This window comes from Hoplias malabaricus, chromosome 4, assembly GCF_029633855.1.
Source record: "Hoplias malabaricus isolate fHopMal1 chromosome 4, fHopMal1.hap1, whole genome shotgun sequence".
Taxonomy (NCBI): Eukaryota; Metazoa; Chordata; class Actinopteri; order Characiformes; family Erythrinidae; genus Hoplias; species Hoplias malabaricus.
In genome coordinates, this window is record NC_089803.1 from 3,151,479 (window position 1) to 3,175,701 (window position 24,223).

Consider the following 24,223-nt stretch of genomic DNA (forward strand, 5'->3'; position numbering starts at 1 on the left):
CATTAGCAACTATGTGCCCTTTTTCCTACCACCGTATGATTGGTATCCAGGCCATAAGCTGCAAAATACTTTTTTCACTTTCCTTGAAGTGAAAATCTTCAGGCTTCCCAAATGCCATTTTCTGTTCAATGGTCCTTTCACTCACCGAACGTCTCTCCGGCTCTTCTGGATTTTCTAATGCCCCTGAGTCACTTGACATGCTAACACAGTGTCTTACAACTTAAAAATCCCATCCTCGTAGCCAAAACTGTAGTGTATTTACCCACCACTAAGTTCAGGACTGTTTAAGCTGACAACAGGAAGAACACAACAGCAGAATTTAGAAATAAACCCAGCACAGAACTTTATTGAACATTTCGCAAAGGCATGAGCCATCCACTTGCTTGGGTGCAGTTCCCACGGACTACACAAAGAGCCACCCCAAAAAGACCCAACCTCAGATCAAAACCAAAATAAAAGTGTCCTAGCATTTAAACTCTTCCAAATTAATAAAATCAATAAAAATTATCTCTGTGTTTTGGAACACCACAGTGTGTTTATAGGTTTTATCAGATGCTCTCTTCCAGACAGGTTGGGTAAAGTACATCTCCAAATACATTGTCTCCTCTTCACAAAATGGACAGATGAAGAGGCTCACTGGGCTACCCTTTATTGTAGGCAAGTTGAAGGTGGAATGACATTCCTTCACCTTGGTCAGAAACATTTACATTTAGCTTCAGAAAACTGAAATTATAAATATAAAACCTGCCCGAACCTTTCACCTCCTGAGGATACAGGATTTTGGAAACTTCTCTCAGGACAAAGCAGAAGACAAAAACACTACTCTTCTGATGTTTGATAAAGATTCTAGACGTTGGGATGCATTTCTAGATTTTAAAAATCAAGTTCGTTTTTCTTTTTTTTTTGAAAATTATCACCTGTTACACACAGTAAAGTTTAAATGAGTTCAATTTTTTGCAAAGATCCTTATGGTATTTGTATTACAATAGTTTACAAATACACTAAGTCATTTCACCAGGTCAGTGTGGTCATCATCAGTCTCATCAAACCACAACATGAACGGTTTAAAGCCATGCTGAGAAAGCATGACCACAGTGATGACGTGTTTCTGTGGTCAGCTGGACGCCTGTCAGATGGAAGGCCTCTCATTGTGTGAGAGTTTAGAGCTCAGACCCAGAGTTTATCTCTGAAAAGCAGAAGCAGGTCTCAGGAAAACTGCAAAGAGCTGAAGATCACGTAAATAGACTTCCTTCATTTAAGAGGAACAGATTTCACAAGAACACACACACACACACACTTTTCATAGCTGAGTGACTAGACTAGAGAAATCTTGTAAAATAAGCCCGGACCTGAACGTCTACGATCAGGGCTCTGTGAACTCTCAATATTCTCTTCAGAGAGCTGGAGTTTAGAGCAGAGCACCCCCTTCTAGTGACACATTACTGACAGACCTCAGAGTAACCAAAAATACCAGATATTTTACAAATACAAGACAAACTACAGAAGTTTTTCAGTCCATGATATGTTTGCTTTTTTGTTGTAATTTTACGTTTTTTTTTTAACCTTTAAGTAGATTCCTTGAGTATAATGAGTCATAAAGTATAATGTGTTCTTAAAGCAGCTGCCCACTGGTCTGTAAATGTGTAAAAATCACAGCATGAGTAGCAAAGTTTAAGGGCTAGCAAGAACCTCTGGGAACAATCCCTCTTATTAGCCTGGGTTTTGACACCCCTACAGCAATGAAAGTTGAGGAGACCTGTGTCTTAGTGCGCCACCTGCTGATCTGGAGGAAACTGTAAAGATTGTGGACAGTGGCATTATAGAATTTCCTGATTACATTTAAACACTTCCAAAACATCCTTCAGTGAGAAGAACCACAGAGAAAATCCAACACGCAAAAGGAAAACAAGTGGAAAAACTAATGAAGAGGAACAAAGAATCAAAATGAGAACCTCTCTCAGAATGGGACAAAGAAACACTGAGAGGAACCCAGACTCAAAATGAGAACCTCTCCCTGGACACAATGAGGAACTGAGAGGAATCAAAACTCAAAAGAGAATGTCTCTTAGAATCAGAGAAAGAACCAGTGAGAGAAAGAAAGACTTAAAAAGAACCTCAATCGGTTTAAGAGGAAGAACAACAAAGGGACTGGAACTTAGAAGGTGACCCTTTCTCAGAAAAAGAAGAATAACCACTAAGAAGAACCAAGACTCAAGAGAGCACTTCCCTCAGAAAGAACGGAAAACCATAGAGGAACCAAGACTCAAGGGAGAACCTCTTTCAGAACCAGATGAAGAACCTCAGAGGAACCGAGTCTCAGAGTGAAGTGTTTGGAGAGACTAATATACAGTTTCTCTGAGGTTAAAGGAGTCGAGAGCAGATCCTGGCGTGTCCACTGTCAACGCTCACACATTCCAGTCGAGGAGTGTCTCTAATGACTGAGGTTTAATATCTGATCTCTTTAATCTTCCACTGAGATATGCTCCCCAGCGTCTGCAGGGTCAGAGACATCTGAGACCTGACTGGAGTGGATTTCTTAAGTTTATCACTGGAGATACAGGGTTAACCTGGCTCACCACTACTGCAAGCTTCTCTAAACAGGTTTTCAAGGTGCTGACTATATGCAAACATCCCTTGTTCTGTGTATGTTCACATTAATGTGTGAGTACACCAACCCCCACACTGTGAAACAAGACCCCAGTCAGTTTTCTGTCTGCTGCCTAAAGCAGAAAACATGAGATAAAACCGTTCTGATTCTGCTCTGCTTCGGACATCTAGTGCAAAGACTTTAGAATGGCCCTGCCCCCTTGTCTGACTCTGTCCAATCACAGTGCTGGACCCGCATTTATGTGAGAGCACAAAGATGAGGTTGAACGCAACAAAACAGACACAATGAGCGCCGAGAAATAAGAGCACTGAGTACAAGCGGTGAATGGAACCAGACGTCCTCCTCTAAAAGCCCCTCACAGAAAGTGAGGACAGTAGACGGTGGGGGACAGGGGACAGTGGAGGTGAATGGAGCCAGACGTCCTCCTCTAAAAGCCCCTCACAGAAAGTGAGGACAGTAGACGGTGGGGGACGGTGGACAGTGGAGGTGAATGGAGCCAGACGTCCTCCTCTAAAAGCCCCTCACAGAAAGTGAGGACAGTAGACGGTGGGGGACAGTGGACAGTGGAGGTGAATGGAGCCAGACGTCCTCCTCTAAAAGCCCCTCACAGAAAGTGAGGACAGTAGACGGTGGGGGACAGTGGACAGTGGAGGTGAATGGAACCAGACATCCTCCTCTAAAAGACCCTCACAGACAGTAAGGACAGTAGACGGTGGGGGACAGTGGACAGTGGAGGTGAATGGAACCAGACGTCCTCCTCTAAAAGCCCCTCACAGAAAGTGAGGACAGTAGACGGTGGGGGACAGTGGACAGTGGAGGTGAATGGAACCAGACGTCCTCCTCTAAAAGCCCCTCACAGAAAGTGAGGACAGTAGACGGTGGGGGACAGTGGACAGTGGAGGTGAATGGAACCAGACGTCCTCCTCTAAAAGCCCCTCACAGAAAGTGAGGACAGTAGACGGTGGGGGACAGTGGACAGTGGAGGTGAATGGAACCAGACGTCCTCCTCTAAAAGCCCCTCACAGAAAGTGAGGACAGTAGACGGTGGGGGACAGTGGACAGTGGAGGTGAATGGAAGCAGACGTCCTCCTCTAAAAGCCCCTCACAGAAAGTGAGGACAGTAGACGGTGGGGGACAGTGGACAGTGGAGGTGAATGGAGCCAGACGTCCTCCTCTAAAAGACCCTCACAGACAGTGAGGACAGTAGACGGTGGGGGACAGTGGAGGTGAATGGAACCAGACGTCCTCCTCTAAAAGCCCCTCACAGAAAGTGAGGACAGTAGACGGTGGGGGACAGTGGACAGTGGAGGTGAATGGAACCAGAACTCCTCAAGTGAGGACAGTAAACCAAGAGAGACACTTTTTGGACATTTTTCTATAGAGAATCCTTGTAGAAGAACAATAAGACACTCTGGAGCAGCTGCACATGAGCCTAAGGGCACCTAACCAAAGCCAAGATTTGTCTAGAGGGGTATTACCCTCCCAGTATTGGACCTTTGAGAACTTAACATTAGGAAACAACTCACCATCCAACAACAGCGTCTGTCCTCACTAAGCTCAGTGGCTGAGTGCTACCAAATCCTCACAGCAGTGTTCCAGTACTGGTCTAGGGTAAGGCCTTCACTCACCAAACATGTGGTCGAAGCTGGAGGAGAGAGCTGTTGAAGGATCCCGGAGGAGAATCTGGTTCCAACTAGCTATTGTTTGTTTGTGTGGTGAGACACATGTTTCACGCAGCAGTGATGATGCAGGAACTCTCTTTGGTGTCTGTCTCTGACCCAGTGTCTACACTGACCCCTAGTGGCCTGGGTGTGTGTGAGGCTCTGTACTGAGAGTGGTTTAAAGTCATGTGATCACTCTCTCTAACTCTGTGTGAGTTACTGATTCCACCTTTAACTGCTGCTTCTCTCCTAGGAGTGGGTTTTCTTTATTTAACAAAGTGGTTCAATAGTCAGAAGAAAAACAGGATGATGGTACTCTGGGCAGAATCAGAGCTGCCCCCCCCCCCCACTACAGTCCCCACCACCAACTTAATTCAATACATTCTTTAAAGTAAAAATAAGTTTTCATGAGCAGTGTTTATTTATTTTCATAATTTAAGGAACATTGGGATTTATATAAAAACATTAAATATAAAGCATTAATACGTCCAGGAATTATTCTGCTGCTCGCTCTCTCTCTCTCTCTCTCTCTCTCTCTCTCACACACACACACACACCCCTTTCCCTCCTTTTTCTTTCTTTCCTGTTTAGGCAGTCATGTCTGTGACAGGCAGACCCCACCCATCTCTCTCGCTCGCTCACACACACCCCTTTCCCTCTATTTTTCTTTCCTGTTTTGACAGTCACCTCTGTGACAGACAGACCCCACCCGTCTCTCTCTCTCTCTCACACACACACACACACACAGAGACAGGTGAGTGCTTGTCTTGCTCGCTAAGAGGCGTGTCAGGAAGTGTGTGTGAGGGAACACAGTTCTTGAAGCTAGAAGGGGGAACAGAGTTCAGTCGTGAGGAGGTCAGAGAGAATGCCGGGGAAGAGAGTGTGTATCGTGGGCTCAGGAAACTGGTGAGTGATTATTATCTTTACATTATCAATAAAATCAGCTTCAAACCGCAAATATTTTGATCTTTACTAATGTGTCTGAACCCTCTGTGGCTTTACTGTAAAGAGCTGTGTTCACTTCCACACAGTGATCTGCAACAACTGAGACACTGATTTACATCGATTTTATTTGGGTTTGCTTTTAAAGAGGCGGTTGATTTGTTTGCATTTGTTTGTTTTAAATGATTTAAAGATTTGTTGGTGTTTTTTGTATTAGTTTGTGTTTGCTTGTGTCTGAAGGGGTTTGTTTGAGCTCTTTATTTATTTGTATATGTATTAGTCTGTGTTTGTTTTTGTTTGTACCTAAAGGGGCTCTGCCATAGCGAAAATAATTGGACACAATGTGAAGGCGTCCAATCGCTTTGAGCCGATTGTGAAGATGTGGGTTTACGAGGAGATGGTGAACGGACGGAAGCTGACGGAGATCATCAACACGGATCATGAGAACGTGAAGTACCTGCCAGGACACAAGCTGCCCAAGAACGTGGTGAGAACCACATTTCACACTTCAGCAATGACATAAACAACAACATAAACATAAACACCAGGGGGCGCTAAACTGTACACTCTACTGGATTCAGCTGTGGGGAATTGGAACAGAATCAGTTCTCCTCCGAGCGTGTTGAGTCTGATGAACAGAGGTTAGTGTTCTCCTCCGAGCGTGTTGAGTCTGATGAACAGAGGTTAGTGTTCTCCTCCGAGCGTGTTGAGTCTGATGAACAGAGGTTAGTGTTCTCCTCCGAGCGTGTTGAGTCTGATGAACAGAGGTTAGTGTTCTCCTCTGAGCGTGTTGAGTCTGATGAACAGAGGTTAGTGTTCTCCTCTGAGCGTGTTGAGTCTGATGAACAGAGGTTAGTGTTCTCCTCCGAGCGTGTTGAGTCTGATGAACAGAGGTTAGTGTTCTCCTCCGAGCGTGTTGAGTCTGATGAACAGAGGTTAGTGTTCTCCTCTGAGCGTGTTGAGTCTGATGAACAGAGGTTAGTGTTCTCTGAGTGTGTTGAGTCTGATGAACAGAGGTTAGTGTTCTCCTCAGAGCGTGTTGAGTCTGATGAACAGAGGTTAGTGTTCTCCTCCGAGCGTGTTGAGTCTGATGAACAGAGGTTAGTGTTCTCCTCTGAGCGTGTTGAGTCTGATGAAAAGAGGTTAGTGTTCTCCTCAGAGCGTGTTGAGTCTGATGAACAGAGGTTAGTGTTCTCCTCCGAGCGTGTTGAGTCTGATGAACAGAGGTTAGTGTTCTCCTCCGAGTGTGTTGAGTCTGATGAACAGAGGTTAGTGTTCTCCTCTGAGCGTGTTGAGTCTGATGAAAAGAGGTTAGTGTTCTCCTCAGAGCGTATTGAGTCTGATGAACAGAGGTTAGTGTTCTCCTCTGAGCGTGTTGAGTCTGATGAACAGAGGTTAGTGTTCTCCTCTGAGCGTATTGAGTCTGATGAACAGAGGTTAGTGTTCTCCTCCGAGCGTGTTGAGTCTGATGAACAGAGGTTAGTGTTCTCCTCTGAGCGTGTTGAGTCTGATGAAAAGAGGTTAGTGTTCTCCTCAGAGCGTGTTGAGTCTGATGAACAGAGGTTAGTGTTCTCCTCTGAGTGTGTTGAGTCTGATGAACAGAGGTTAGTGTTCTCCTCTGAGCGTGTTGAGTCTGATGAACAGAGGTTAGTGTTCTCCTCTGAGCGTGTTGAGTCTGATGAACAGAGGTTAGTGTTCTCCTCTGAGTGTGTTGAGTCTGATGAACAGAGGTTAGTGTTCTCCTCCGAGCGTGTTGAGTCTGATGAACAGAGGTTAGTGTTCTGCTCCGTGAGTGTTGAGTCTGATGAACAGAGGTTAGTGTTCTCCTCTGAGCGTGTTGAGTCTGATGAACAGAGGTTAGTGTTCTCCTCCGAGCGTGTTGAGTCTGATGAACAGAGGTTAGTGTTCTCCTCTGAGCGTGTTGAGTCTGATGAAAAGAGGTTAGTGTTCTCCTCAGAGCGTGTTGAGTCTGATGAACAGAGGTTAGTGTTCTCCTCTGAGTGTGTTGAGTCTGATGAACAGAGGTTAGTGTTCTCCCCTGAGCGTGTTGAGTCTGATGAACAGAGGGTAGTGTTCTCCTCTGAGCGTGTTGAGTCTAATGAACAGAGGTTAGTGTTCTCCTCCGAGCGTGTTGAGTCTGATGAACAGAGGTTAGTGTTCTCCTCTGAGCGTGTTGAATCTGATGAACAGAGGTTAGTGTTCTCCCCTGAGCGTGTTGAGTCTGATGAACAGAGGTTAGTGTTCTCCTCCGAGCGTGTTGAGTCTGATGAACAGAGGTTAGCGTTGTCCTCCGAGCGTGTTGAGTCTAATGAACAGAGGTTAGTGTTCTCCTCCGAGCGTGTTGAGTCTGATGAACAGAGGTTAGTGTTCTCCTCTGAGCGTGTTGAGTCTGATGAACAGAGGTTAGTGTTCTCCTCTGAGCGTGTTGAGTCTGATGAACAGAGGTTAGTGTTCTCCTCCGAGCGTGTTGAGTCTGATGAACAGAGGTTAGTGTTCTCCTCCGAGCGTGTTGAGTCTGATGAACAGAGGTTAGTGTTCTGCTCCGTGAGTGATTGAAAGAGAACTAACAGAGTTGTCATTGTTCACAAATGTCATATTTAACTGAGGCGTGTGTGATTACAGCAGATTTATTGCAGTGTTGATAACCACAAAACACACACACACACACACACACACACACATACACACACACACTGCTGATGAAATGCTGAACTTTGTGTCTTGACGTTAGTCCAGATTAACTTTAGTCCAGTTATGACACTGTGACCTTTCACACACACAGCTACAACCGGACATCCCTGTCTGAACAAGACCTCATAACTCCAGACCAAGACCTCGTATCTCCAGACCAGTCAGTGTACACCGAGAAGAAACCACTTGTTTAATTCTCAGTGGACATTAATGCAGTAATTATTAAGACTTTTTAGGAGAGTTTCTATTGGCCCATTCATTGGCCATGTGTGACATGGTTTGAAGAGCGGCTTCTGTGTCCAAACGATGTCAAAACCTACAGAATTTTAGATAAGGTTTGTCCCAACAGCGACATTTTATAGGAATATCAGACTAAAAACAGATTCTTTACTAAAAGCACTAACTATATCTCTGTTCATCTGTTGACCTCTGAGGAGAGGGCTTTAGAATCAATAAAGTTTTTAATCAGCTTTAGCTCAGCAGCAGACTGTTATTATTGTTGCAGTGAATATGTCAAAGACAATGAAGAGCTTTAATCAAAATGCTCTGGAAGTCTTTACCAAACTGTTCTTATTCAGATTTCTACAAAATAAAAACAATGCAAAATATTAAACACTGATCTACAACTACAACAACATGCACACGTGTCTGTGACCTGGGGGTGTGGGTCTACCCCGGATCGACTCAACACTAGGACGCCTGGACCGCAGCGGGGAATGCTGCGTCCTCGCTGTGTCTCAGTAAACAGGTCAGTCAGGTTAAGTGTGTGTCTCTGACAGGTCGCTGTGCCAGAAATAACGGAAGCCGCAGCTGGAGCAGACATCCTCGTCTTCGTTATTCCACATCAGTTCATCGGAAAACTCTGCGACCAAATGAAGCCTCACGTCAAACCCGGAGCCATCGGAATCTCTCTCATCAAGGTACGAGCCTATCAGAGCCCTCAGAATTGCTCTAATTACTTTACGAGCCAATCATGGCCCTCAGAATTTATTTTATAACTTTAAGAGCCAGCCAGGGCCCTCTGGATTTCTCTATTGATGTCAGTTCTCTCTCTCACTCTCTCTCTCTCTCTCTCTCTCTCTCTCTCTCTCTAGGGTATAGACGAAGGTCCGTCAGGTTTAACTCTGATCTCTGATATAATCCGGGCCAAGTTGGAGATTGATGTTAGCGTGCTAATGGGAGCCAACATCGCTAACGAGGTGGCAGATGAAAAATTTTGTGAAACTACGATTGGTAAACACACACACCCTCACGCAAAATGAAAATGAGAAGCTGTACTACTCCAAGCTAATACCTAATTGTTGAGCTTCTCTCCTGATCACAGACTGTAGGCCCAGAGACCCGTCAGAGAAAACTCTCTTGCTGATTGATCTGTGATATCGTTCTTATGGGTCATTACCCTCAGCTCCTGGCCGTAGGTGAGAGTGGGAATGTAGATGGACTGGTAAATTGAGAGCTGTGCTTTATGGCTCAGATCCTCTTCCCCATGACGGTGCCGTACAGGGAATGCATTACTGCAGACGCTGCACCCAACCTGTGGAAAATCTCACAAATGCGTGTTCCCTCCACCTGTCCACACCTCAGACTTGGAGGCCACATTGTCCATACCTTTCAGGAACAGAGTCCAACACCCGTACTGAACAAGCCCAAATTACTGGGGAGAATACAAACCCAACTCTCGCTCCGAGAGAACAAAAACCGGATGGCCTGCCTCGATGACACTGGCATGCAGTACTCCCAATGCACCTCCCAGAGAATGTTTCAGGAAACAGCCATGCGCCTTCTACTGATCCATAAAACGTGTGTAGAGTGGAGTAGCAAAGTCCAAGGCCCCCATCAGTTATCTGTGAACGTCTGAAGGGTTTATCCATGGACAGGACGAAATCCATATTGTTTTTTTTTTTTTTTTGGTAGTGTTTTATGTTTGTGGTTTTTGTTGTGTGTGTTTGTATTGTGTTTGTGTTCATTGTGTATATTTTTACATCTCGGTGTTTGTGTTTGTGTTGGTGTAGGAGCCACTAATGATCAGAACGGTCACGTTTTTAAAGAACTGATGCAGACTCCAAACTTCCGCATCACAGTGGTTTCAGAGAGTGACACAGTGGAGCTGTGTGGAGCTCTAAAGGTAACACACACACACACACACACACACACACACATTAGAGCATCAGAGTTAACAGTTTTGCTTTTTTGATCCTGGGAACCATTCATTTTTCAAACTCTCAACACAGCAACACAACTACATCACACAGAGTGTCAAACGAGTGCATTTTTGGTAATAAACTATCTACAAGTGAATGAGTGGAGTTTGTCACAGAACTGCTGCAGTGAATGTATGTTACTGTAGAGTTGTGACATTGAAATGATCAACAAAAAATATAACATATGGCCTTTGGTCCCAAATGTGTAAAAATAAATGAACAGAAAAAGACAGAAAAATACACATTCAGTCCTTTTTCAGCCTCACCCTTGTCCTGACATCATTTTGTTTTCTCTCTCTCGCTCTTATCTCACTGCTCAGTCGTTTCTATATTGATGTTTAGCTGGTGATGTTATGTCTCCACCCAGTGGTGAAAGTAAAGAATGACACCCTGCACTTAGATTTTACACTTTGTGTACGTGTGTGTTTGTGTGTGTATATATATATATATATATATATATATATATATATATATATATATATGCACACACACACTACACCTACAGGTGTTTTTATGACATCCCACTGTAAATCCACTGACATCAATATGGAGTTGTTTCTCCTTTTGCAGCTGTAATAGGTTCCACTATTCTGGGCACGTCTGTGGGAACTGAGCATGTGGGCATTAATGAGGTTAGACTCTGATGTTGGACAAGAGGGGCCTGGCTCACGATCTCCGTTCTAGTTCATCCCCAAAGAGTTTAATGGTGTTGAGGTCAGAGCTCTGTGTGGACGAACAGAGATCATTTACACAGTAGACACCCACCCATGCCTTTACAGACTTTGCTTTGTGCACAGGGGCACAGTTCTGCTGGAACAGAAAGAGCCGTCTCCAAACCTTTCCCACAAACGTATACAGTTGTCCAGAATACCTTGCTATGCTGAAGAATTAAGCATAAGCATTCCTTTCACTAGAAATAAGGGCCCTAGGCCAACCCTTGACAAACAACCCCACAGCATTTGGCCTTGAGTTTGGTGATGTAAGGCTGCATGCAGCTGCTCAGCCATGGAAACCCATTCCATTAAGGTCTTGGCATACATAAATTGTGTTTATTTTTAATGCAAGAAGACGTTTGGATCTCTGCAGGTATTTATGCACTTAACTACCCTGCTATGTAATTTTACATAGTCTGCCACTTTGTAGCTGAGTATCTGTGGTTCCTAAACATATTCAGAATTAAATAACACCACTCACATTTGAATTTGGAATATCTAGGAAGGAAGAAGTTTCATGAAATGACTTGTTACACCGGTGGCATCCTTATTACAGAACTACACTCAATTTCAGTGACCTCTTTACAATGACACATTCTTTCACATATGTTTCTAATAGGCCGACTGTAGCCTATAAGATGTCACCACAATTCACAGATACAAGTGTGTGTGTCTCTGTGTGTGTGTGTGTACGTTATAGAACATTGTAGCCGTAGGTGCGGGGTTCTGTGATGGACTGGGCTTTGGGGATAACACTAAGGCTGCGGTGATCCGTCTGGGTTTGATGGAGATGGTGGCATTCTCTCGACTCTTCTGTAAGAGCACTGTCAGTTCCTCAACCTTCTTGGAGAGCTGCGGCGTCGCTGACCTCATCACGACCTGCTACGGAGGACGCAACCGCCGCGTGGCTGAGGCCTTCGTCACTTCCCACAAGGTCTAACACACACACTAACAACACACTGTATATACACTAAAAACACATGGTATACACACACACAACACACGGTATACACACTAAATCACTATATACAACAACAACACTCTGACATTACTGATATTGGTTGTTGGCTGTGTGTTCTGTTCTGTTGTGCACAGTGAAGTGTGTATTGTGTGGGGTGAGTTGTGTCTAGCAAGGTGTGTGTAGTGATATTTGTGTTGTGTTCTGCAGTCGATTGCTGAGCTGGAGGTGGAGATGCTGAATGGACAGAAGCTGCAGGGTCCACAAACATCGGCTGAAGTTTACAAGATCCTCCAGAAAAGAGACATGGTGGATAAGTATGTCACATTTATCTTTATTTACCTTCATCTTCAACATCATCATCTTTGCTTATTTCAGTGTTTGGCAGCAGTCCTGTTAAGCTCTAGACTTTAACCAGGAAATCGTGTGAAACACACTTTTGGTGCTTTTCCACTGCATGGTTCCCACTCTACTCTACTGGACTTTACTTGTCTTCACTCCTCCATCAGTTAAATCAGGTCCTGGTTCTGGAAGCGGGTTCTTGTTTAGTGGCTGTTCTCTCGTGGTTCAGAGCGAGTCGAGTAGGGACTAAACCGTGGCGTGTAAACCTTGCAGAGCGCTGATCGTCCAGAGAGAGTCGTCACTCTACGCCACGCAACGCAGACGACCAGCACCAACTCTCCATCTGTAAAATCTCCAGCTGCAGCAGAGATCACGTTTGTTTTTCTCCGACTCACGACGGCAGCTCGTAAAATTACGCCGTGGTCTTTTGAAGAGGTTCAAACGCTCCTTGGATCGGTGGCCGACGAAAGAATCCAGTGAGAGCTGGACGCTGCAACAAGGAAGGAACAAACTCTACTGATCTGTCTGAACTGATGACGGAGCAAGGACCAAAAAGAGAGAGTAGAGTCCAGTAGAGACCGGTAGAGACAGGTAGTGTCCAGTAGTGACCACAGAGACCAGTAGAGTGAGTATCAATCAATGAATCAAATTTTATTTATATAGCGCTTTTCACAACAAAAAGTCGTTACAAAGCAGCTTTACAGAGATCCGGGTCCAAGCCTCCTATGAGCGAGCCAGGGGCAACAGTGGCAAGGAAAAACTCCCTCAGCACACGAGGAAGAAACCTTGGAAGGAACCAAGACTCATACGGGGAACCCATCCTCCTCGGGTCAACACCGGAGACACAACAGGGAACAGAAGTAAAAGTGAAATGGTGATAGATGAAGGGGTTATAGTAATATAAATGAAGTATATTAGTGATGTATGAGTCTGAGGAAGGAGGAGGTGATCAGTGATTCTGTGAGAGTTAAAAGTAGTAGTTAGTACCATGCAGGGAGCACCATTTGTGCACAGTGCATTGGGAACAGGACACAGCTTAACACCAACACAAAGTTGGCAATATGTAGTTGTGTATTTTTTTTTCTTTTAATAATTTCGTAAATTAATATCATAATAACGTAAGCACCGACCCTTCTCAGGAACAGAGGGGTCTCAGACACAGGGTTACTTCAACTGACCCCACACAAGTTTGGAAAAGATACTCAATTCATGCTTGCTCTGTGTGTGTGTGTGTGTGTGTGTGTGTGTGTGTGTGTGTGTGTAGGTTCCCCCTGTTTGCCTCTGTGTATCAGATTTGCTTTGAGGGAAAAGACGTGAAAGAGTTTATCCGATGTCTCCAGAACCATCCTCAGCACATGTAAACATCTGGAAACGTCGCTGGAGAAACACACTCTCTTTAACAGCTCGGGCCGCCTCTGGTTCTAACCTGTCACACACATTTACACTAAAATACACAACAAAGGCTTTGTCTGCACTGATACAGTGCATTCATTAAGTACCAGCTTAACACTGTCCCCAGAGTTTTTACAAAGCTCTAACACTTCAATAACCGCAGTTTTACACCGTCCACAGTTAAAAATGTTAACCCACTGAACTAGTTATTATAACTCAGACAGGACTTTACACCATTTCACTCTGACCTATCACATCCAAACAAGCTAATAACACTATTAAACTATTAAAAAATCTACTACCTTCATTAGCACAATTACATACATCACAATAATTACATTATTCATGCACTAATAAGAACAACAGTAAAGAAACAGAAACAAAAGGGAAGAGAGAAGAAGATGTACCAAGAAAATAATGAAGAAAACAACTAAAGGAAACATTTGAAAAAAAGAAAGAAAAAAGACTAAAACCAGCCCAAAGTGGTTCATCTGTGTGAGGTTGGTGCTGGGGTCACGTGACAATCAGGAGCCAATCAGAGAAGGATTTTAAAATCTCAACAACATCAGAGTTTCACTAAATAATCTCAGTTTTATTCACGCTGTAACAGGGGATTTAAAGGGTTGTTTAATAACTTTAATAAAGCTGTGCTACACTAGAACTACTCAGATGCACATTTCCACGCACATCTTCTCATTCTGGGAAATAGATTTAGTTTAACTTTCATTTAAAATTAAAATTTAACACAGAACTGTGTTTATTTTAGAGCTCTTTTCTTTTTCAGATGTCTGCAGTTGTTCCGTTTACTGCTTCAGGAGAAGCGCTGTATTCTGTTTGTTCCTGATTGTACCAGATGTTTTTGTTGGTGGATCGTTATTCCTGATGGAACAAAACCTTGTATCTCCAAAATGGTCGATGTACAGCTTTAACTGGAAGTGAATGTGATCAGAGCCTTTCCACTGTACTCCACTAACTGTGTGAAACCTGGAATTTTCAAACTCTACAAAACCGATCAATAACTAAATCTGATAAAGTTGGAGATACGAGGTTTTAAATCTCAGTGTTGAAACATTTCCTCATAAATATTAACCCCACTAATGCTGTACTGCGCTCTGGGCTTTAACTGTGTATTACATTGCTCAGGGCTGAGGAAACGCACAAGACTCTTAAAGTGATTTAAAAAGATTTTAATTAAAATAAATGATTTACAATCCTGTAAAAGTCTGGAATAAATATATAACAGAAATCAAACCAATCTGGGCTTTTCTTTGGCTCTTTGTCGTAACCACACAGAACATCAGAAGATGATTTAAAAAACAGGAAGTAAAATTAAACCGAAATAAAAGCTGTTGGGAATAAAGAAGGAACATTATTTCAGAAAAAAAGAGAATAATCATATTTTGAATTTATAAATATTTAATTACGTTTCTTAAAATTCTGTAAATAAATTAAAATTGTACAACATAATTAATGCATTGTAAAAATACTTTCTATCAATTGTATTTCAACTTATTTATAAAAGACACTCTTTCTCTGTAAAAGCAAAAGCTGCCGATGACTAATTTTATAATGTTTTTAAACTACGCTCATAGTCGGAAAAATTAAAGTTCATGAGAGGATTTTAGATTAATTTAATGCTTTGCTAGCACAGGGGGCGTGGCCATGTGAAAAGTGGCTCCCAGCATGCATTGCAGAGCTGCTAAAGAGACCAGTGCTCTGTGCCCCAGGGGACTCCACTGAGACCTGTTCTGATGGTGCTGTGCTGACCCTGGCTCCTCCAGCTCTGATCAGAGGAGATTTGTGAACGTTGAGATCAGACGGTGGGAAAAATGGCGAAGTTGGCAATTCCACATTGGTTTTTGTTTCGAGCGATTCTCACAAAACCACTTTCTCCCCAGAATTTACCCCAACTACAACAGAGAGAGAGAGAGAGAGAGAGAGAGAGAGAGAGAGAGTGACAGAGAGAGAGAGAGAGACAGAGAGAGAGAGAGAGAGACAGAGAGAGAGAGAGAGAGAGAGACAGAGAGAGAGAGAGACAGAGAGAGAGAGAGAGAGAGAGAGAGAGAGAGAGAGAGAGAGCGAGAGAGAGACAGAGAGAGAGAGAGTGACAGAGAGAGAGAGAGAGAGACAGAGAGAGAGAGAGTGACAGAGAGAGAGAGAGAGAGACAGAGAAAGAGAGAGAGACAGAGAGAGAGAGCGAGAGAGAGACACAGAGCGAGAGAGAGACAGAGAGAGAGAGAGTGACAGAGAGAGAGAGAGAGAGACAGAGAGAGAGAGAGACACAGAGCGAGAGAGAGACAGAGAGAGAGAGAGTGACAGAGAGAGAGAGAGAGAGACAGAGAGAGAGAGAGTGACAGAGAGAGAGAGAGACAGAGAGAGAGAGAGTGACAGAGAGAGAGAGAGAGAGACAGAGAGAGAGAGAGAGACAGAGCGAGAGAGAGTGACAGAGAGAGATCAGAGGTCATTCTGGGATTCTTCAAAACAGTATCTTCACAGGAGGAGGGAAAAACGTTCTCAGCTTTCAGTGGAAGTCCATGTAAAAAGGTTGAATTTAGAGTAATTTTGGAGCATTTCTCACGTTTCATTCATCATGAGATTTACACACAGTGTGAAGGACAGCTGCTGTGTTCAAATGATGCAGTAAACTACACACACACACAGATACAAATGTATCATTGGACAGCGATGGAGTACATACAGTATATAAAGCATATGTGTGTATTTTTTCTAAACGTTTTGTATTTACTACTGTTTTTATTAATTTTATAATTATTGATGCAGACAGAGAACGAGAGATTACTCAGTGACTACAGAATCACTGGTGCAGAGATTCAGGTTTTATAACCGTTTAAAACCAGGAACTTCTTACGAAAGCGACTTTTTAAAAGCAGAAGGGAGGATTTCGCTACCATTTTAAATGAAACATCTTGTTCAGAAAAGAATTCTCTGAGCTTCAGTGGATTTACTTCACACTAGTCTTCTTTCATTTAAAACAAATGGAGGAAAAATGAACAAGTGACTGAACAAGAGAGAGGAGTGGGTCCAGGGCCAGCCGTGTGAAATCTGGGGGCTGTAACCTGAAAATTCACAGCGTTTTAAAGAAGAACACTTATCACTTATCCAAAAGCTGTACACACACCAGGGTGGCACAGTGGTGCAGCAAGTAATGTCTCTGTCACAGCTGCAGGGTCCTGGAGGTTGTGGGTTCGAGTCCCGCTCCGGGTGACTGTCTGTGAGGAGTGTGGTGTGTTCTCCCTGTGTCTGTGTGGGTTTCCTCCAGGTGACTGTCTGTGAGGAGTGTGGTGTGTTCTCTCTGTGTCTGCGTGGGTTTCCTCCGGGTGACTGTCTGTGAGGAGTGTGGTGTGTTCTCTCTGTGTCTGCGTGGGTTTCCTCCGGGTGACTGTCTGTGAGGAGTGTGGTGTATTCTTCCTGTGTCTACGTGGGTTTCCTCCTGGTGGAAAAGTGTCCATAGGTGTGAGTGAATGTGTGAGTGTGTGTCGCTCTGTGAAAGACTGGCGCCCCCTCCAGGATGTATTCCTGTCTTGTACCTAATGATTCCAGGTAGGCTCCAGACCCACTGCCGCCCTGAACTTGATAAGGGTTACAGACAATGAATGAATGCTTAAAGTTGTGGAAAGAGAACAAAAGGGGAATAAAAATAAAACAAAAAGATGATGACGAAGACCTGAGAAGAACGATGGTGGTCTACTGCAATCACACTAATCATTTTTTAAAATCTACTTTTTGTTCTTCAAGTTCTTCAATCCCACCACCAGATGTCGCTAAAGTCAAAGCGTGTGTTGTACCTGTTCTTGATGATCCAGTAATCCTGCCCTTTCTCTTGGCCGTATCCTACCAGCAGCACGGCGTGATTCACTGAGCGGGAGTCACAGTGAGGGTCATTATATATGCCTGTACACACACACACACACACACACACACACACACACAAGTGAATGTATCCTGAATTCTGGTTCCATGAATTGCTAGTTTTACATAATCCTTTTTTCTTTCAATTTTACAGTTTCCCCACATTCTGTGTTTATTAAAGGTGTTGGTTCTGTTTTTCCAGTTTCAGTTAAATGTGTTCTGTAGTTTTTGGTGGACGTGTCCTGTCATTATTGTTTTGATGCATCATTATTATAAGATATTTTTTGTTTTGGACCTGTTTGTTTTGGAAAGGTATATGACAATGAAAGCAACAACACCCCTCTCACATTCATGGACCAACTCTCTCTCTGTGTGTGTGTGTGTGTGTGTGTGTGTGTACCACTCTTGTATCTGTGGAATGAAGCGAGTTTGCCGTTTATTCCGACAGAAATCGGCCCCACGGTGGCGATAGCCTGAAGCAACTGAAGCTCGTTCCGAGGGAGCATCCGGAACCCAGAGCAGTAACCGGCTCTACCCTTCACTGCGTAACGACAGGTACCTTCCTACACACACACACAAACACACTGGTCTATAAAAACAACACTCTGTCAAGATGGAGATAGGTGCTGTGACCCAAACAAGCTGAAAGTATTGTCCATCTCCATTCAGAGAGAAGAGTGGTCAGAACGTCTCAGGGACAGAGACATGGTAATACTTCTGGTGGCCAGTGAGTGGCGCTGTGTCTAATTAAGTATCTATGGTGTGCGTACCCTGTGTTCGTAAGGGTAGAAGCTGTTGGAGTCGATGCCCTTGTTCCTGCTGATGTAGATGAAGGATTTGGTGAGGTAGCCTCCTTTACAGCCGTGGTTGCCGACGGTGATGCTGCAGTCCACAAGGTTCTGGGGACTTAGAGGAACCAATTGCCCGGTTTTCTTCTTCATTTGACCTTCCAGAGCACCGACCGCACTAAAGGCCCAACACGAGCCACACGGACCCTACACACACCACACACACCACACACTTCACACTTAATGACAAACCCCGTCTGCAGAAAAGTTGGACTGTGTAAAATGTCAAAAACAACAGAAAACAAACACATAGAAACCATTGAACCAAATAATTACTTATAAATACTACATACACATGTTTAAAAAACTTTTTTATTGATAAATGATATTAACAGGTCTGTGAAAAGAGTGTTTCAAAGAGGCATTGTCTTTCAAAATTAAAGACAGATAGGTGTTCATTTGTCAGGACATTTCTCAGAGAAAGCGGCTGCATTTCTGGATCCTGTTTATATCTGGGTTCTTCTCTGCGTATGTGAGGTTTAACTTGTGTTTGTGGATGTGGTGATGAACTGTGTTCACAGACAGTGGTTTAGGAAGTGTTTTAAATTGAGAAACGTTACTGTGTCTGACAAATCACAATCGGATGTTCTGTTTTTTTTTTTTTTTTTATAATGGACGCTGCTCTTCCGCTAAAGAAGAGAAGGACAGGAGCTTGTTATGAACAGTTTAAAAGCCAGTCTATGATGACGTGTGTGTATGTGGGGGGTGGGGGACTGTCACGTCTGTGAAGGCACTGTTAATGCTGAATGATAAATGCAGAGTTTGGAGTGACACACTACAATCCAGACAACATCTTTTTCAGGGAAGGCCTTGTGTATTTCCTATCCCTCTTTTTGAAAATGGATTTGTAAACCATGGCCACACACCTGGAGACAGAAAACAAGCCCAACTCATTTTACTGTCAATGCACTTAGATTCTAGAAACATTGATCGATCTCAACTCACATATTGTATCTGTCTCATCAGGCAAATTTCTCGGGTGTTGTAGGGGTCATTTTCCAGGTGTGTACTGGGTGGAGTGGGGGTATTTTCTCAGTGTTGTACTGGGTGGAGTGGGGGTGTTTTCTCAGTGTTGTACTGGGTGGAGTGGGGTATTTTCTCAGTGTTGTACTGGGTGGAGTGGGGGTATTTTCTCAGTGTTGTACTGGGTGGAGTGGGGGTATTTTCTCTGTGTTGTACTGGGTGGAGTGGGGGTATTTTCTCAGTGTTGTACTGGGTGAAGTGGGGTATTTTCTCTGTGTTGTACTGGGTGGAGTGGGGGTATTTTCTCAGTGTTGTACTGGGTGGAGTGGCGGTGTTTTCTTTGTGTTGTACTGGGTGGAGTGGGGGTATTTTCTCTGTGTTGTACTGGGTGGAGTGGGGGTATTTTCTCAGTGTTGTACTGGGTGGAGTGGGGGTGTTTTCTTTGTGTTGTACTGGGTGGAGTGGGGGTATTTTCTCTGTGTTGTACTGGGTGGAGTGGGGGTGTTTTCTCTGTGTTGTACTGGGTGGAGTGGGGGTATTTTCTCTGTGTTGTACTGGGTGGAGTGGGGGTATGTTCTTGGTGTTGTACTGGGTGGAGTGGGGGTATTTTCTCTGTGTTGTACTGGGTGGAGTGGGGGTATTTTCTCTGTGTTGTACTGGGTGGAGTGGGGGTGTTTTCTCTGTGTTGTACTGGGTGGAGTGGGGGTGTTTTCTCTGTGTTGCACTGGGTGGAGTGGGGGTATTTTCTCTGTGTTGTACTGGGTGGAGTGGGGGTGTTTTCTCTGTGTTGTACTGGGTGGAGTGGGGGTGTTTTCTCTGTGTTGCACTGGGTGGAGTGGGGGTATTTTCTCTGTGTTGTACTGGGTGGAGTGGGGTGATTTTCTCAGTGTTGTACTGGGTGGAGTGGGGGTGTTTTCTCTGTGTTGTACTGGGTGGAGTGGGGGTATTTTCTCTGTGTTGTACTGGGTGGAGTGGGGGTGTTTTCTCTGTGTTGTACTGGGTGGAGTGGGGGTGTTTTCTCTGTGTTGCACTGGGTGGAGTGGGGGTATTTTCTCTGTGTTGTACTGGGTGGAGTGGGGTGATTTTCTCAGTGTTGTACTGGGTGGAGTGGGGGTGTTTTCTCTGTGTTGTACTGGGTGGAGTGGGGGTATTTTCTCTGTGTTGTACTGGGTGGAGTGGGGGTGTTTTCTCTGTGTTGTACTGGGTGGAGTGGGGGTGTTTTCTCTGTGTTGCACTGGGTGGAGTGGGGGTATTTTCTCTGTGTTGTACTGGGTGGAGTGGGGGTATTTTCTCTGTGTTGTACTGGGTGGAGTGGTGGTATTTTTGCTGTGTTGTACTGGGTGGAGTGGTGGTGTTTTCTCAGTGTTGTATTGGGTGGAGTGGTGGTATTTTCTCTGTGTTGTACTGGGTGGAGTGGGGGTATTTTCTCTGTGTTGTACTGGGTGGAGTGGTGGTATTTTTGCTGTGTTGTACTGGGTGGAGTGGTGGTGTTTTCTCAGTGTTGTATTGGGTGGAGTGGTGGTATTTTTGCTGTGTTGTACTGGGTGGAGTGGTGGTATTTTCTCTGTGTTGTACTGGGTGGAGTGGTGGTGTTTTCTCAGTGTTGTATTGGGTGGAGTGGTGGTATTTTTGCTGTGTTGTACTGGGTGGTGTGGGGGTGAATATTTGTTTAGAAATGCCTGTAAAAGAGGAAGTCTGAAGTCACTGCACACACCTGGTTCTGGACGGGGCTGACCAGTCCTTTCTTGGTCCAGTCCAGTTGGGCAGGAAGTACGGTCTCATTCAGGAGTCTGTCGAGGAATTCATCGCTCACTTCCTGAAGAAGAGGATGTTCTTCTTTCAGTCCATTCAGCTGAGTGTTCACTTCATCTGCTGTCTGTAAACACACACACACACACACACAGGTTACAGTAGTAACAAAGTGCTTTGTTTTGTTTTGCCGTGTGCTTGTGTTTGCAGCTGTGATCGCGCAGGTGTCCCTTGTTTCCTGTGTATTCATGAGGCATGTTTTTTGGACTCTCTCTTATTGATTCTTTGACATGGCATGGTTCTCTTAGATGTATAAATAATGCAAATAATTTAAATGTGTTTTTATTTGTATCACATAAGTGTGTCGAATTAAAAATCACAATTCTCATTTCATTCAACAAAACAATAATCTAACAATGAAGGGTTCTGTTCCCGATGTCTAACCCTGAGATTCCCATCTGTAAATCGTCTTAACCCAAACTCACACATACTTCTGGATACAATATTATCCCCAAGAACAGAACAAATCCATCACAGTCTTCTGAATTACTGAGTTATGAGTTATACATTATACAAAAACAATTTAAAACTTATTGTACACATAAGGTTTACCCCATTTCTGTTTCACACCTAGGGAGCTATTGTTTGTGTTCACACTTCTTTAATAAAATCATATTCATGTGTTCATCCGCCCCGTGTGTCTGTCCCTCACTCCCAGGGTGTTACAGAGAGCTGTGTGTCTCTGCTGACTTAGTGAGGGTAGTGTAGAGTAGTGGACTGTACCATGTCTGAGAGGTGGTTTATCCCCATGGTGTAACTGTGGCGTCCTGCTTCGTTGTGTTTCATCACTTCATCAAGGTTCTGCTTCCAGACAGCTCTTCTATACACTTCCTCTGTCTGTAACACACACACACACACACGTTAATTACACACATACCTAGCAGGAGTGGCCATTGTTTCCACCTCCCAGTGAGGAACAGGACAGTGTCTCACCGAATTACTGTAGGTTTTATGGAACTGAGTTTTCCAGGACGTCCAGTAACCCTCCAAATTCAGCTCAGACTGGACCGGAACCAGCAGCAGGAACCAGCACAGACCCAGGAGAATCATACCTACACACACACACACACACACACACACACACACACACACACAATGACATTTACACTCACAAACTCAGAAACAGTTTAACAGCTCCAGGAGTGTGTGATCATCACAGCATTTTATTACTTCCTGTAGCAGACACACACACAGTTAAGTTGCTAACGCACACACATACATAAACACACACTAAGTAAAACACTAAGAGTGTCTTGACACTCTCACTCATACACACACACACACACACACTCACATACACAGAGTATAACAATTGTTTTGCAGAATAGTTTAATATTTTATGTTTTTAACTTGATTAAGATGTGGTGGTGGATCATTCTCAGCGCTGCAGTGACACTGACGTGGTGTTGGTGTGTTAGTGTGTGTTGTGCTGGTGTAGAGTGGATCAGACACAGCAGTGCTGCTGGAGTTTTTATTTAAAAATATTAATTGAGTATTTTGTTTAAATCTTCACATTATAAATAATAAATGAATGTTATTTAATTCTGTTGTCAGAGCTGTTGTTTCTCAAGACTCTGAAGACTCGAGTCAGAGAGGTTAGAGCAGCTGAAGTGTTTGGGTGTGGGTTTTAACCCTTTAGGTTTTTAAGAAAATTGTAACTATCAGCGCAAAAAACCGTTCTGAGCCACTAGACCTCAGGGCTGTTTCAATGATTTCATTCTTCATTTTTAAATAATGTTCATTTTTAGGTTTTATAAGAATTTTGAATTTATTTTAAACATCTTACATTCAATGCACTATTTAATTGTCTTTAATCCTTCTTCTAGATAATGTCTATGTTCATTTTTTTAAAGTTTATTTCTTATTATTTTGCCTCTCTTGGACACATAGGTAATCTGGACGCTAACGTAGCCTCGGCTCAATTCACCCAGACGATCACTGACCAGCGTCTCTTCTTTATGAGGGGTTCATCAGGAGTGTGTTCCTCTGGGATGGATTTACAGCAGATTTCAAAACATTTCTGTCAGGATTTGATAGCATGCAGTTGTCTAAATGCTGAATGATTAGTTCTAGCACTAAAACCCATCCCAGATTTACTACACAGAGCTCCATCACTCCATCCCTCCCTCCAGAGAACACAGTCCCACTGTTCCACAGCCCAGTCCTGAGGGGCTTTACACCCCTCTGGCCGAATGTTAGCATTGAGCTTGCAGACATTGGGATCGGTGGGTGTTAGGCCAGAGACTCCCACTGCAGACTTTACACCCTGATATTTACAGATATATCACTGAATGAGTGTTAGTTCTCCTCATCCTTAACAGCTATGATTCTACTGACATTATTATTAATACATCAATAAATACACAACAAACAAACAAACAAACATAAGAATAACAGAAATACACAGAGAGCACAGAGATACTGCACATGACACGTAACGTAATTTGACACATTTGACTTGTAATATACTGAAGGATTTAAAACCTCTGTTACCTGAGGATGGAGACGGACGGATTGAAGGTGAGATGAAAGAAGGAAGGATAGACAGATGAGTGCAGGTTTTAGTTGCTGTTTCCTCCTAAGAAATGAAAGAGGAAGTAAAGAGTTTCCTCTTATAACTACTTTGTCTCTCTAACTTTATGTGTATCTCTCTCTCTCTCTCTCTCTCTCTCTCTCTCTCTCTCTCCGTCTCCTTCTCTCTCTCTCTCTCCGTCTCCTTCTCTCTCTCTCTCTCTCTCTCTCTCTCTCTCTCTCTCTCTCTCCGTCTCCTTCTCTCTCTCTCTCTCTCTCTCTCTCTCTCTCTATCACTCTCTCTATGTCTATCACACACTCTCTCTCTCTCTCTCCGTCTCCTTCTCTCTCTATCACTCTCTCTCTATGTCTATCTCACACGCTCTGGTCATGTGAATATATTTAGTTGCAGATGTGAGTTATGTGCAAATGAGGTTGATTCAGGACACACACAGTTTGCTTCTGTTCAGTTTGTATACAAACATTCATTCGTACATCATTGTTGGTAATCCTTAGGCAGTTCAGGGTGGGGGGGCTCCAGAGCCTACCCAGAATCATTGGGCTTGGGACTCGAACCCACAACCTCCAGGTCCCTGGAGCTGTGACAGAGTGTTTACAAACACATTTATTATATTATAATTATTGACTACATTTTATTTATGCTGCTGAAAAATTATAGTTTACCGATTCATCTTCTGTCAGCTCTTCATGGTG

At 43.8% G+C, this 24,223-nt stretch overlaps 2 protein-coding genes across 2 annotated transcripts; one reads left to right on the plus strand and one right to left on the minus strand.

Annotated features, from left to right (window-relative positions):
• The first annotated feature begins 4,934 nt into the window (after positions 1-4,934).
• On the plus strand, positions 4,935-14,725 carry gpd1c (glycerol-3-phosphate dehydrogenase 1c). The gene is made up of 8 exons (XM_066667015.1): positions 4,935-5,175; positions 5,521-5,698; positions 8,682-8,822; positions 8,997-9,135; positions 9,915-10,027; positions 11,517-11,750; positions 11,985-12,091; positions 13,381-14,725. Exons 1-8 carry the CDS (start codon positions 5,135-5,137, stop codon positions 13,475-13,477), a joined length of 1,050 nt encoding a protein of 349 aa, XP_066523112.1. The 5' UTR covers positions 4,935-5,134; the 3' UTR covers positions 13,478-14,725.
• Positions 14,726-14,959: 234 nt separating this feature from the next.
• ctss1 (cathepsin S, ortholog 1) lies at positions 14,960-23,626 on the minus strand. The gene is made up of 8 exons (XM_066667016.1): positions 23,492-23,626; positions 21,932-22,050; positions 21,722-21,835; positions 20,904-21,065; positions 18,149-18,373; positions 17,779-17,941; positions 17,315-17,420; positions 14,960-15,418 (listed from the first exon to the last, which is right to left on the minus strand). Exons 2-8 carry the CDS (start codon positions 22,046-22,048, stop codon positions 15,322-15,324), a joined length of 984 nt encoding a protein of 327 aa, XP_066523113.1. The 5' UTR covers positions 22,049-22,050; positions 23,492-23,626; the 3' UTR covers positions 14,960-15,321.
• Positions 23,627-24,223: the final 597 nt, after the last annotated feature.

Coding starts and splice junctions, on each gene's coding strand:
- ctss1 (XM_066667016.1), bottom strand. CDS start 22,048: ATGATTCTCCTGGGTCTGTGCTGGTTCCTGCTGCTGGTTCCGGTCCAG. Junction 21,836..21,931: donor ATAAAACCTACAGTAATTCG/GTGAGACACTGT, acceptor TGTGTGTTACAG/ACAGAGGAAGTGTATAGAAG. Junction 17,421..17,778: donor ATTCCACAGATACAAGAGTG/GTACACACACAC, acceptor GTGTGTGTACAG/GCATATATAATGACCCTCAC.
- gpd1c (XM_066667015.1), top strand. CDS start 5,135: ATGCCGGGGAAGAGAGTGTGTATCGTGGGCTCAGGAAACTG. Junction 9,136..9,914: donor ATTTTGTGAAACTACGATTG/GTAAACACACAC, acceptor GTGTTGGTGTAG/GAGCCACTAATGATCAGAAC. Junction 10,028..11,516: donor AGCTGTGTGGAGCTCTAAAG/GTAACACACACA, acceptor TGTACGTTATAG/AACATTGTAGCCGTAGGTGC.